At 38.0% G+C, this 13695-nt stretch overlaps 3 protein-coding genes across 5 annotated transcripts; 2 read left to right on the forward strand and 1 right to left on the reverse strand.

Annotated features, from left to right (window-relative positions):
- Positions 1-4185: 4185 nt before the first annotated feature.
- LOC106308157 (protein ROOT PRIMORDIUM DEFECTIVE 1) lies at positions 4186-5827 on the reverse strand. Its single transcript, XM_013745292.1, has 2 exons — positions 5374-5827; positions 4186-5274 (listed from the first exon to the last, which is right to left on the reverse strand). Exons 1-2 carry the CDS (start codon positions 5649-5651, stop codon positions 4293-4295), a joined length of 1260 nt encoding a protein of 419 aa, XP_013600746.1. The 5' UTR covers positions 5652-5827; the 3' UTR covers positions 4186-4292.
- A 401-nt stretch (positions 5828-6228) lies between these two features.
- LOC106309579 (F-box protein At3g58530) lies at positions 6229-9305 on the forward strand. Of its 2 annotated transcripts, XR_001263598.1 has the most exons (13): positions 6229-6524; positions 6596-6655; positions 6731-6814; positions 6909-7039; positions 7124-7199; positions 7304-7374; positions 7541-7627; positions 7722-7794; positions 8001-8068; positions 8149-8217; positions 8312-8417; positions 8830-9100; positions 9142-9305. XR_001263598.1 is itself a non-coding variant. In XM_013746633.1 (12 exons), exons 1-12 carry the CDS (start codon positions 6354-6356, stop codon positions 8893-8895), a joined length of 1062 nt encoding a protein of 353 aa, XP_013602087.1. In that variant the 5' UTR covers positions 6229-6353; the 3' UTR covers positions 8896-9256. The 2 variants fall into 2 exon arrangements, 1 of the variants encoding a protein (XP_013602087.1); XM_013746633.1 differs by having other exon boundaries at positions 8830-9256.
- A 1286-nt stretch (positions 9306-10591) lies between these two features.
- On the forward strand, positions 10592-13685 carry LOC106311982 (DEAD-box ATP-dependent RNA helicase 52-like). 2 transcript variants are annotated; one of them, XM_013749342.1, is made up of 7 exons: positions 10592-10703; positions 10938-11680; positions 11766-11849; positions 11930-12172; positions 12360-12527; positions 12696-12809; positions 12908-13685. In XM_013749342.1, the coding sequence occupies exons 2-7, from the start codon at positions 10988-10990 to the stop codon at positions 13526-13528; spliced, it is 1923 nt and encodes a 640-aa protein (XP_013604796.1). In that variant the 5' UTR covers positions 10592-10703; positions 10938-10987; the 3' UTR covers positions 13529-13685. The 2 variants fall into 2 exon arrangements, with proteins under 2 accessions (XP_013604796.1, XP_013604797.1); XM_013749343.1 differs by having other exon boundaries at positions 10593-10734.
- Positions 13686-13695: the final 10 nt, after the last annotated feature.

Here is a 13695-nt window from a genome sequence, read left to right on the forward strand (position 1 = left end):
TATAGTAAGCAACAATACATAAAATAACAAAGATGGTGCTTGATTTGGTAAATGAATGGGTGATCATAGTGCTTGATGAGTAGATGATCATAGTGCTTGAGTTGGTAAAGAAGTGGAGGATCATTTCAAAGTTTATCTTATAACAAAAACATAATTGTTTACTTAGCCCACTAAAGATCAGAAGAATAATGACAAAAAAACAAAAAAAAAAGATCTGAAGAATCTATCTATGTTTTTTTCCTCGCGGGCGCGTCACGTCATCATCCACCTAGATAAGTCGTTCTTTCTAACGGCGACGCGTGTCCACTTTTCTAAACACACCGTATCAGTTACTACTATGGTTTGTGCGATTGGGCTTGGTGTGATTTTGCGTGTTATCCGGCCCAAATATATCGATACGCCTCTAACCCTAGAACGTCTGTTAACAGATCAGAAGGCCAGAAAAGACTGACGGAGACTGAGCGGTACAGAAGGCGAGAGTCACCACCACCGGTCTCCTCTCTCTCACCGCCTCTCTCCTCTCTGCCACGCCGGATCTCTCTCTCTCTCTCTCTCTCTCTCTCTCTCTCTCTCTCTCTCGGTAAAGAAAGTTGGAGGAGGCAGAGGTGGAGGAAGCGATGTGGAGGAAGCTGGACGAACAGACAGCGGAAGAGGCGGAGAAGGCAGGACGCTCAATTTTGCCAGCGGTGGAGAGTTCAACAAGAAGACGGCGGCCTCTAGATTAGGTTTAGTGTTGTATTTTTAGTTTTTTTTTTAATTTTGTTTAATGGTGTAAACCAATTTAAAATTACAAACCGGTTCAAATATTTTGTAAACCTGTTTTAATATATACATTTTATGTTTATCTATATTCTAGAGTGATGAGAGGATGAGATCTTTGTAGATGCAGTTTTGAGTGATGAGGTCTGACACGGAGGCCAAGCCGTGGACGTTAATAGCAGCGTAGAAGCTGGATTAGAAGCTGGATACAGCTTCAGAGCTCAGACACAGATGTGGGAGCTGTTTGGGACGCAATGTCGATGGCTGTCTCCCACCACGCAGCTGCTTTTCCAGACGGACTACAGGATGTGAACAATTGCCGCCGAGTGACGGTTGTTGGTTTCAAGACTTTGTTTCCAAGGAAGGAGGAAGATCATGGAGCGGGACGAGGGACGGAGACTCCAAGAAGAGATGAAAGAAGCAGTGAAGCTCATTGTCGTTTTAGTGGCTCATTTGGGTTTTGATTTTGTGTTTCTATTTTCTCTCAACACTAACTCTTGATTCAGCTTTTGGTTTGGTTATTTAAGGTGTCATTTTGTGAGTGCAGGAAACACTTCTGAATCTCTTGCTTCGCAACTACCTGCACTACATCCTTTATGACCAAGTAGAGAAGTTGAGATCAAACGCACCAAGATTGAGGCACATTCTAACCAACAGGTTTATCTTTTAGTAGTTATTCTTTCATACCAATTGGTTATTGGTTAGTGTAGCTTTCTAGATTATAGATATATAGTTTCTCTGATATCTTACTTATGCTAACCTTTCCACAGTCAAATTTTTTTTTCTTCAAATACGGCATTTATATGTAAGACCATTGGGTATGATCTTTTTCTCTTATCAATACTAGCTGTTTTTATTTCATGGGACATCTTCAACTATTGTATCTAATATGATATTCACATACGCACTCCGGTCGTGCTGTGTATATTTATATCTAAAATGCAAAAAGGTCGATTGAGTACTGATAAAACAGGTCTGATGTGAGAAAAAAGAGATGTATATGGCAGATGAAGGGAAGCTAAAAGTGAGAAGAGACAAAAAATTCACGAACGTGTTGAATTTATAGCTGCTGCCTTTTCAGTTTTCACCAGAAGAATAGCGTAAGCATCAATGAGGAATCTTATTCCCCGGCAAAGATGCTTAAAAAAGGTCCAGTCTCCAACACGAGGTCGTGTTTTACAGCCATTGCCTGATTTATATGTTCTAGATGTAAATTTTTCTGTGGTAGTTTATATTAAAATTTTGTCACTTAGTTTGGTTTTTGTCTTTTTTTTTCATTTGTAAATGTTTTTCCCATAGATTGGTGCGGTGGACAATAGCACTTTGTTTTTTGGTCAATTTTCAGTAAATATACTCTTTTTCTCATGATTTGTATTTAACTATTTTGAATGGGCAAACATAACTTATTTGTCTTTTAGTTTCAATCAAGAGAAGAGTATATTCAATATAGTATTTCTGAATATTTGATTTTAGTGAATTTGTAGATGATTTTGAATGAATTAGAAAAGTAGTGATTTAGTTAAAATACTATAAACAAAATCATATGATTTAAAATTTGTATTTTTAATAAAAAAGTTGTACCAAAATACTTTAGAATCATCAAAATCCATTAGTTAAATTATTTTTAATAATATAATTTTTAAAATAAAAAAAATTCTAAATTTAATAACACAATTTGTATAAAAGGTTAAAACTTATGTTAGGAGAAATAATAAACATTTTGTCTTAATAAAAATTATTTCAAATATACTATTTGTCAACATTAACTATATATATTAAATCTTTAAGATAATTAAATGGCAAACAGAAGAAGATAATACCAGTGAATTTAAGAAACAAACGTTTAAGAACATAAATTAATTCATAATTTGTGTGTTATAGAAATTTCATTTTGCTTATTACCATAATAAAGGTAGAACCAACTTTTTAAAATGTAAAACAATTGTATATTCATGACAATCTTTAAAATGGTAAGATGAATCATATGATTTCTGATAAAATTAACAAAATATAAATAATGAAAGCTAATATTATTTTAAGCCGAACAAAAATTAAAATTATTAGATGGAAACTAAAAATTAAAATATCTTATTTTGATTATTGTATCTGTAAAGTAATAAACCAAGACCCTGAATTTTTGGACGAAACATACTCAGTAGACCCAACACAAAGAAATCCTAATTTAACCAACCAATATGTATATGCATAACCAATAGCATTCAATCAAGAAGCCCACAGAAACCTCACCCAAACTATATTGTAGTATTTTATATGCTCCGAACTCTCAAAACAATACACAACCACCCCTGAATAACGTACATGATCTAAAAAATAATAAACCATCTACGCCCTAACATACATAAAAACATCAAAGTTATTATAATCTTACTTTCAAATCTTAACATAAAAATACAATATAGTTATATACATCATACAGCCATCAAATTGTATATGAAAACTAACATGTTTAAATCATTGGTCGAACTTTTTTAAAAAAATTGTATGTATATTAAACCAAGATTGCAAACTATTTCTTGGCCCGATAAAAATAATTTTGAAATAAACCAAAAAGATGGTTTACGTAAAACCTAAATGATCAAAACAAAACAAAAAGTAGATCAAAATGAACAATTAGTTAGTTTCTAACTCATATCATTAAATCTACAATTTCAAATAATAAACACACAACAAACAATGAGGTCTAACATTTCAAATTTAATACAAAAAAGTAACAAAATGGTTTCAAATTTCTATACTACCTTATTTTTATAATAGATTCTTATATATATATATATATTCAAATAAAATGCAAAGACAGTTAAATTAAAATTTTGAACAGACAACTATTGTAAACAATCAAAACATATCTTATCACATATATTTTTTTTTCACCTAAAATTTCTTAAAAAAACAAAAATCATTATCATACACATTTCTTACAAATAAAAATCTAAAACATGAACCACAAAATCATACAAAAAATAATAACCTGGATCACATGTAAAGAATATCTCGCCCGTAAGGCGGGCCGATCCTAGTATACTATATACTATTATGTTTATTATGTACTTATCAAAAAACAACATACAAATCGTGTTATAGATTGATATGCTTTCTAAGTAAAAAAAAATGAATTGAAGTGAATTATTCTATTAATAATGAATGACTTATGAAGTAATTCAACAGGAGATTTAATTTGAAGATTGAGTAAATATTTGAAAAATAATTAAAATTTGTAAAACAAGTTAGTATAATACTATTTCATAACATATATCACATAAATACTCACTCAAACTCCACGCTTGCGCGGGGGTTAACGATTCCTAGTGTATTATTGTTGGTTTGAAATCCAATTTGTTCTTGTTGACAATCTTTCTTGGTGAAATACAATCTCTCTTTATATCCTTCGAGAAGTTTATGCTTACATAGATCGAACTCAACTCCATTGCTTAAGATAAAATGTAGTAACATTCGTTGATGTGTGTGAATTGATAAGGATACATGTCTATGACATTTGAATTGAACAGCTAATGCTATTCATCTTCTGAATCCTCTTCAAGTTCACTTCCTTCCACAATCTCTTCTTCTTCAGAACCTTCTTCCTCAGGGCCCTCATCGTCAACCTTATCAAGCAAAAGTTCCTCCTTAGAGACCATGCCTACCCCTCTAGCCCGGTAGAGAAACCCTGTTCTCATCACATGATAGAACTTATCTCTAAGACGAGTGAGAGGATGCGGATCCACTAGCTTTCCACGACGATACCCTTCTTTAAGAATCACAGTTGTCGTCTTACACTTCAACGAAAGGTAGAAGATCCCAGGGTACCGCGTGAAGAGACGAGTGAACTTATGAGGAATGTTGAGCTCACCTCTCATGCTTCTCAAGTAGTTCCTCTTGGTTTTCTTGTGGATAGTCAAGCTCAAGAGCTCGTGCAACACTCCCACAGCTCGTTTCTCCATGAGATCGCTCTCAGGGTCGATGTTACTCGCGTCGTCGTAAGGAGATATGTAAGGAAGTTTCTGAAACTCATCCATCCAAGCCTTGACCTTCTTCTGAGCTCCATACCCTCGAGGAAAACTCATAGCGAAAGTCAATGCGGATTGTCCTCTCTTGAACTCGCGGTAGAGACCATCCTCACCTGTAACAGCATCCCTCTCGTTTCGCTTCTGCAGAGCAGAGAAGGCGAACTCATCACGCCAAGTCACGAGCTTTAGACAAGGGTTTCCGTTAGAGGCCTTGACGAAGCAGAAGTGGTCAGGGTATCTCATGACTAGCGTCTTCTCGTAGTTGTCAGGTAAGCCGAGATCGAACTTGAGAGAGTGGAGTGATCTGAGAGAGACGGTTCTTGTTCTCATCATCATCAGAAGGCGACAGAGCCTCTCCACTGTATCACTCTCGTGGCTTTGATGAATGATCTCTTCTTGTGAGTCGAGCATTAGTGCTGTCTCCGTTAGCTTGAAACAGGGCAAGCTTGCGTAACGAGCGTGCGGAAACTCGTGAAACAGAGTCGGATACCTACAAGAAAACAGAGTCGGATACAGAGCTTCTATAAAATTTCATCAAGATCCAATTTTTATCAACGAGACGAGATGGAAGGAGGAGGTGATTGATTACCTGCGCAAGAAGCGAAGAACAGGGACGGTGAGACCGAGGAGCTTTTGCCAGTCGGCGACGGATTTCGCGGTGAGGAAACCGGTGGGAGATCGTTTAATGGCGTCTTTGAGGATGCAAGCTGCTTTGAGATCGGTTTCGGTGTCAATGATGTGATCGAGGTTCTTGTTCTTCACCCATTTCAATCTCACTTTCGCCATTGCTCCCATTTCTCGCCATTGTTGATGCTGATGAAACAGCTTGCTCATTGAAAAGAGAAAGCTTTTGGATTTGGCGAACATCTTTATCGAACGTTTCGAGTATCAGATGACGCAAATGCGAAAATGGGTTTAGGGTTTATCTCAGACTTTGCTTAAGTCACTGGAAGGATGGTGAACTACGAGGGGACGAGAGCATTGCAGACAAGATGCTCGACGAAATTACTGAACGAATCTGAAAGTGGGGTTTTTCCCGACCCCTAATAGTAGGCCACATGCTACACTACAGGTAAGCCTTTTAACTGGTGTTGTGCATTCGGTAGGAACCGAAGCAGACAGAACCAAAGTTTTCGGTTTAATCGATTTCTAAAAATAATCGGTTTTCTGTTCGATTCGGCCATAACAACCAGAAAACCTGAATAAACCGGAAAAACAAGAAATCGAATTTTACATCCCCAATTATTTTTTCCTACTAAATTAACCGAATAACCTGAGCTTCAACCGAACCAAAATTTAGTTCGGTTTACTGTGATGGTTTTTTTTCTCAAAATCGAAAAACCGAATAAACCGACCCATAAAAACCGTCTAAACCGGATGGTCATGTTTGCTACAGACAGAACCTAAACTAGTTCCGACTTTTGTCGGCGGTGAAACCAAATAAATTTGCATAACCAATCAAGTTCCAACGCGTCGAAACACAACTCGCGTCTCTGGAAGATTTTGCTCGTGCTCTTATAGACTCTAGTCCTGAGGCTGTTTGATTGAAAAACTTGCGATTGGAGAATCATGGAATCGAAGAAAGTGATGGAAGAGGAAGAAGAGATGTGGAGGAGAGAGATAGTAACAAGCGTGATGAGGATAGTGAGCACGAGATTGCCACAGAGAGATCTAATTTCTCTCCTTCTCGTTAGCCCTTGGCTCTATCGCACCCTCGTCTCCTACCCTTCCATCTGGCTGGTAAACAAAAGTTTGACACTACTTCTCAGGTCTTTCCAAATTTTCAATTTCACCAGAATGCTCTTTTTCAGAACATTGATTTGCGTGAGAGGACCAATGCAGGGGATAGGCTTTTAGCTGCTCTGTCTTTGGTTAGTTAAAAACCACAAGTTTGATACTTTGTGTTGTGAGTGTGGGGAATGTTCATTGTGGTTTGAATATTGCAGCCAAGATATCGTCAAGTGAAGCATATCAATCTTGAATTTTCTCAGGGTGTTGAGGACACTCATCTTCAACTTGTGAAAAGTCAGGTAACTTTTTTGTGCACATTACTACTAGTTATTACTATTAGCCGTTTGAATTACTCACAATGTTGTGTTTTGGGGTGCTGTATGAACATTTCAGTGTCATGATGCGCTTTCAAGCTTAGAATGCTTGAATCTGAACGGGTGCCAAAAGATATCGGACAGTGGAATAGAAGCTATAACTAGTATATGTCCCAAGTTAAAAGTTATCTCTATCTACTGGAACGTGAGGTAATATTATGCCTGGCTCAGTTTTGTCACACTTTCTTGCTTTTACCTCATCATAGGAAGCTAATTCTAGATTTTATTTGACAGGGTGACTGATGATTGCATTAGACATCTAGTGAAGAATTGCAGAAACATCATTGATTTGAACCTAAGCGGCTGCAAGGTATCTTAATCAATATATTCTTTGGAGTTTTTATTTCTGTTGAGTAGCTATAATTATATCAATGGCTTACACAAATGGGTACCTCCACTCGCTTCTATGTGCAGAGCATAACAGACAAAGGTATGCAACTAGTAGCTGAAAGTTATCAAGACTTGGAGTCACTGAATATCACCAGGTAACTAAAATGTTGCCTAACCCTGTGGTTATTTAATTGTGATGGATAATCCACAACATTGTTGAATAATGTCATTTTTCATTTGTCGATAAAAATGTGATTTACTGATTTGTAAGTTATTTGAATACTTATGGTGTTTGGTCTTGTTTGTTTATGATGTGACCAGGTGTGTTAAGATCACAGATGATGGATTACTTCATGTGCTACACAAGTGTTCCTCTCTCCAGACCTTAAACCTCTATGCTCTTTCAGGGTATCATATTAAGCATTAGTTCCATTTTTTTCCTTGGCTATATTGAAAATCTAGATGTTCTAAGTTTTGCAACTTATATTGCAATTCTTTGCAGCTTCACAGACGAAGCTTACAAGAAGATATCTCTTTTGGCTGAGCTAAGGTTCTTAGACCTATGTGGTGCTCAGGTATTAGTTAGTGAATCGCATTTCATTTGGTTGCATTGTCCTTTTTTATTTTGTAGAGAAATGTGTTTATTCAAGGTCTTGGATGTCTATCAAATAATACTAAAGTTTCAATTGCTATCCAATTCCATAGACAGATTAAATACATTAGTTAAGATTTTCTGATCTATTATATAGTCTGTAACTAAGAGTGCCACTTTGGTTTTCAGAACTTATCTGATGAAGGGCTTGGTCATATAGCTAAGTGCAACAAGCTAGAGTCTCTCAACTTGACATGGTAAGCTAAGTCTCCCTTTAGAAGAAAGATAATGAGCTAAAAGCTGCGTCTTCATTCCAAATGCTTCTTAAACGTGGCAGGTGCGTGCGTATCACAGATGCAGGTGTGATTACTATTGCTAATAGTTGTACCTCTCTCGAATTTCTCAGGTACTAACTCCAATTCTATAACTGTTTCCTTCATTTTGTTTTATGATTTCTTTTTGCTGACACTTTCAATGAGAAAAAAAAAAAAAAATTGCAGCTTGTTTGGAATAGTTGGGGTGACTGATAGATGTCTGGAGGCTCTCTCGCACACCTGTCCTGCTACACTCACCACTCTTGATGTCAATGGCTGCATCGGCATTAAGGTGTGTGTACTATAATTATTTTGGGCAATTATTTCAGATAGCTCTTTTTAATTTTTTGTCACAAAAATAGTCCTCAAAAAATAAAATGACCAAAATAGCTCCTTTTTATTTTGAAATCTTTAATATTTATTTTTTATTTTTAAAAATTTGAAATCATATCCCAAAATCACACCCCTTAACTCTAAAACCTAAGTCTATATTAGTTAATCCTAGGGTAAAAATGTACTTTTACCCTTTAATAAAACTTGTTTTTGTCTATTTTTGTGACAAAAACTTAAAAAGAGTTATTGAGGGAATTTCTCTAAATTATTTTCAATTTTTCTTTTTTCCATCCTCTGCAATGTACAGTTTTCAATTTTGTGGTGATACACTTTGCCTTTACCTAATGTTAACGGCATGATTAATTATGCAGAGACGAAGCCGTGAAGAGTTGCTTCAGATGTTCCCTCGTCTGATATGCTTCAAAGTACACAGCTAATTTGCTCTTTGACTCCGGGACTCTCAACAATGTCTACCCTGTTCTTTGACAAGAGTACAAAGACATCTCTTGGTCTGCCCTTTGTCTATTTTTTCCTTCAGTGGAGTGCAGCATGTTGAGTCCGGAGCTTTTGATCAGTCATGTAATCTCGACGTCCCTTTACGTCCTGATTATATTATGATCTCACACCAGGAAACATTATTGCTACTGTTAACCATAGAGATCGCATCTTTTAGACTCCATAAATACATGTTGGAGTATTGTTTGTACCATCTTGTTCTTTTTTCGTCAGTAGCTCTCGGCTTATGGATGTGCTAGTTTTGGGGAAGAAAGACTATGTTATGGGGAATGTGTTTTTGTTTTTGTAGTCGAGCTATATTTGGTAATTTACTGATACATCTTCCATTTCACATAGGCATAAGCGATCTTTTAAACTCCACAAATACACTTTGTTGGAGTATTTGGTGAAGCAACTTGGTGGCGATACCTCATAAAATAGTTCTGTATGAAGATCCAATGCCGTAATGGTTAGGTTATTATTCAGCCAATGAAGAGATCCATTTGCAAATGTGGATATTTTATCAATGTTAAATTGATTGTTTACATAGGGAAAGCAAATGCATGTTCGTTCGCCGTTGCTGAGGTTAAAGACGTGGGTCTTAGTAGCAATGTTTCGCATAAATAACATCAGAACGACTTTGTGTGCTCCTGTGGCGATGTCTTTCCTAAATCCTACATTGATTGGTGATTTTGACCGACCTAAAAGTAAAATATAAAACAACATTATTCTGATTATGATATATATGGGTAATGTATTGTTAGGAATTTGATTAGCACACTCGAGGTCGGTTTAATATTTTTTTATGGATTTGGGATATTTTTTTCCCTAAACTTTTAAAATTTATATTTTAAAATGGCTACTAATTTTTTAAGCAATATTATAGGTTTAATCTAATCTATTAAAGTTTAAATTTTTGTATAGTATATATAACTAAATTTTAATAATTAAGACATTGAAACATAAGGTCAGGTTTTGGTCGTGAGCACACCAAGACTTACTGAATTAAAAAGAGTGTTAAGTACCTGATAAGAATGTGTAGTTTCGCAAAAAAAATCAGGAGAATAGAAAGTCTCCGAAATTTTCTAATTGTTGGGTTAATTACATATATGTATCCAACTATGTCATATTTAGTCACAGCTTTGTTCGATAGGTCAAAAAAACATGCCAATAAATATGACTCTAAATTAATTAATAGACTAAATAGATTAATAACCATAATACCCTGTAGTGATACGTATTTTATACGTAAGGCCGTTTTGGAAGGCTTGAGGAAGCCACGTTAATTAATTAAAGTGGGCCCAGAATAAGAAAATCCTGTCAAACGTTGGAGTCCATTAGTCCCCCCCATCCGACTGTTCAATGTCTCAATCTCTGCAACCGATTGGAGATGAGGTGAGAATCAGATTGAGTGAGAGATAGAATAAATAATCAAGTAAATTAATTTCTAAATTTGTCAGTAATTAACTTTAATCCAGACCAAAATGAATATTCGTCTCTATCCAATCCGTGCTCGCCGTTCTTTTCACGCGCCAAGATAATTACCGCCGACACGCAGTTTACTTCGTTATAGCTACGCCGGCACGCTTTTCATTACTTGAAAAAAGGTTCATGGAAATACAAATATCTCTTCGTCTTTTTGCTCATTTCCCAGAAACCTTGTTTCATTCAGCTGCTTCGTGTGCGATCGCGAGAAGAAAGGAAAAAAACAAAAAATAGGGTTTATAACTTCCGTACATCATTGATCTAGGTTTGCTTTCTATTCGAGTTTAGTAAAAAAGGTCTAGGCTTTATCTCTCTCTCTGTGCATGGTTTATGCAACGATGCTCTGTTCGATTTAGTTTTTGCTTCTAGGGTTTAAGTGATTTGTGGCTTTAGGACATGATTGTTCTTAGTTCTTCGTGAGATTGTGTTCTGCTGTTTTTGTTATTTGTCACAGCTTCCAACATTGTTCTAACTGAATGTTTATAACCATCTTCTCCAGGACATTGATTCGAAGAACAAGACATCAGTTGTAGGTTGTAGCTTGCAAGTATGAGTTCATCATGGGCTGATGTTTCTGAATCGGAGAGACCACCACCATCTGGTTGGGGTGGAGGTGGTTACGGTGACTCTCGTCCGTCCAGAACCAACTACGTTCCTCCGCATCTTAGGAGCCGTCCAGCGTCTTCAGACTTTGCTGCTCCTTCACATGGTAACGAGCGTGGGGGATGCGGTGGTAGAGGAGGTCGTGGCTCAGGCTATGTAGGTAGAGGAGGAGGTGGTGGTGGTGGTTGGAGTAACAGAAGTGGAGTTTGGGACCGTAGGGACACTGAAACGAACCCGTTTGGTAACGATGGCAATGCAGAGCCGCCGGCTGTTAACGAGCTGGAGAACAACACAGGCATCAACTTTGAAGCGTATGAAGATATTCCCATCGAGACGAGTGGGGATAATGTGCCACCTCCTGTTAATACATTTGCGGAGATTGATCTCGGAGAGGCTCTGAATCTCAATATTCAGAGGTGCAAGTACGTGAAGCCGACCCCTGTGCAGCGTAACGCTATTCCTATATTAGCTGCTGGGAGGGATTTGATGGCTTGTGCTCAGACAGGGTCTGGGAAGACGGCTGCGTTTTGCTTTCCGATTATTAGTGGGATTATGAAGGAGGAGGAGCATGTTGAGAGACCGCGTGGTGTCTATCCACTTGCTGTTATTCTCTCACCAACTAGGGAGTTGGCTTGCCAGGTCTGAATCACTGCTAAAATATCAAAGTCTATGTGCATCATTTGTAGATTCATAAAAATATGTCTTTTATGATTTTTTTGGGTAGATACATGATGAAGCGAGAAAGTTCTCATATCAGACTGGTGTGAAGGTTGTGGTTGCTTATGGAGGAACACCAGTCAACCAACAGGTTAATGTTACTACTGCTACATTTCATGATACTAAGTCTAGTGATCTTTACTAATCTTCTCGTGTTTTGCTGTTTAACAGATAAGGGAGCTTGAAAGGGGAGTCGATATTCTTGTTGCAACACCTGGGAGATTAAATGATTTGCTTGAGAGAGGTAGAGTCTCACTACAGATGGTGAAATACTTAGCACTTGATGAGGCGGACAGGATGCTGGACATGGGTTTTGAACCACAAATCAGGAAGATTGTTCAGCAGATGGACATGCCTCCTCCTGGTGTCCGGCAGACGATGCTGTTCAGTGCTACATTTCCTAGGGAGATACAGGTTTGTGCAACTCTTTCACATGTCTACTTGCCGGAGAAGAGATGTAGCTGATTATCTCTTGTATCTTAGCTGTTATGTGCTGTTTGTTCTGCTTGCTTGCTGTATTTCTCTGACTACTGGTACTGCAATAATAACTTAAAACTTACATAATCTGGAGGAAATGATTAATTTTAATTTTTATGTGCAGAGACTTGCATCTGATTTTCTTTCAAATTACATATTTCTGGCTGTTGGAAGAGTGGGGTCAAGTACGGATTTGATTGTCCAGAGAGTAGAGTTTGTCCACGGTTCTGACAAAAGAAGCCATCTCGTGGACCTTCTTCATGCTCAGAGGGATAATGGTAACCAAGGAAAGGTAATGCACACGCTTATATGTTTGGTTTCGTGGTTAAAAGTCAACATAGTTAATAGTAGTGGCCCTCTCGGTCTCATTGTGCTGTTTCGTTGTCTCTTTGTTCTACGTGATGAATTGCAGTTCAAATTTCAAAAGCACCTTGACGATCCTGATTATTTTATTTTGCAGCAAGCTTTGACTCTAGTATTTGTGGAGACAAAGAAGGGAGCTGACTCGTTGGAGAATTGGTTGTGCATTAATGGATTCCCAGCTACGACCATCCACGGTGATAGGTCACAACAGGTTAGTGAGTTGTTGATATCGAAAACAGGATATCGGAGATTATAGTTCACTTCAGTGCAACCAGACCTAAAACTATATTGTGTTGTTATGCATACAAGGAAAGAGAAGTGGCGCTGAGATCATTCAAAACCGGGCGGACACCTATTCTGGTTGCAACAGACGTGGCTGCACGTGGGCTTGACATTCCACACGTTGCTCATGTGGTTAACTTTGATCTGCCAAACGACATCGACGACTACGTCCACCGTATTGGACGAACAGGACGTGCAGGCAATTCAGGGTTGGCAACTGCTTTCTTCAACGACAACAACACATCAATGGCCAAGCCACTCGCTGAGCTGATGCAAGAAGCAAACCAGGAGGTCCCTGACTGGCTGAGTCGGTACGCATCTCGTGCTTCATTTGGAGGTGGTAAGAACCGGCGGTCTGGTGGGCGGTTTGGAGGCCGTGACTTCAGGAGAGAATCTGGTGGCTATGGAGGCGGTCCCGGTGGTGGCTATGGAGGCGGACCCCGTGGTGGCTATGGAGGCGGACCCGGCGGAGGTTATGGAGGCGGTCCCGGTGGTGGCTATGGAGCAATGCAAGGTGGGTATGGGACGGTTCCTGGTGGTTATACTTATATACCTTATGGTAGAGGAGGTGGTGCTTACTATGGTGGAGGATATGGAACTGTTCCTAACCAAGGGTATGGTCCTGGAGTGGCTAGTGCTTGGGACTAAGCTTGTCTATTTCAATTCTTCAAGAGGCGACTAGTTGTCTCTTATTTATCTCTATTGTTTCACTAATAGGGAGCATCCATGTTTATCATGTAGAAACCAGCGTTAGCTTGCTCACTGAAAGTAAAAAACTCCTAGTCTACTATTATTCTCACGAATTCTCTAGTGCT

The sequence above is a fragment of the Brassica oleracea genome, chromosome C8 (assembly GCF_000695525.1).
Source record: "Brassica oleracea var. oleracea cultivar TO1000 chromosome C8, BOL, whole genome shotgun sequence".
Taxonomy (NCBI): Eukaryota; Viridiplantae; Streptophyta; class Magnoliopsida; order Brassicales; family Brassicaceae; genus Brassica; species Brassica oleracea.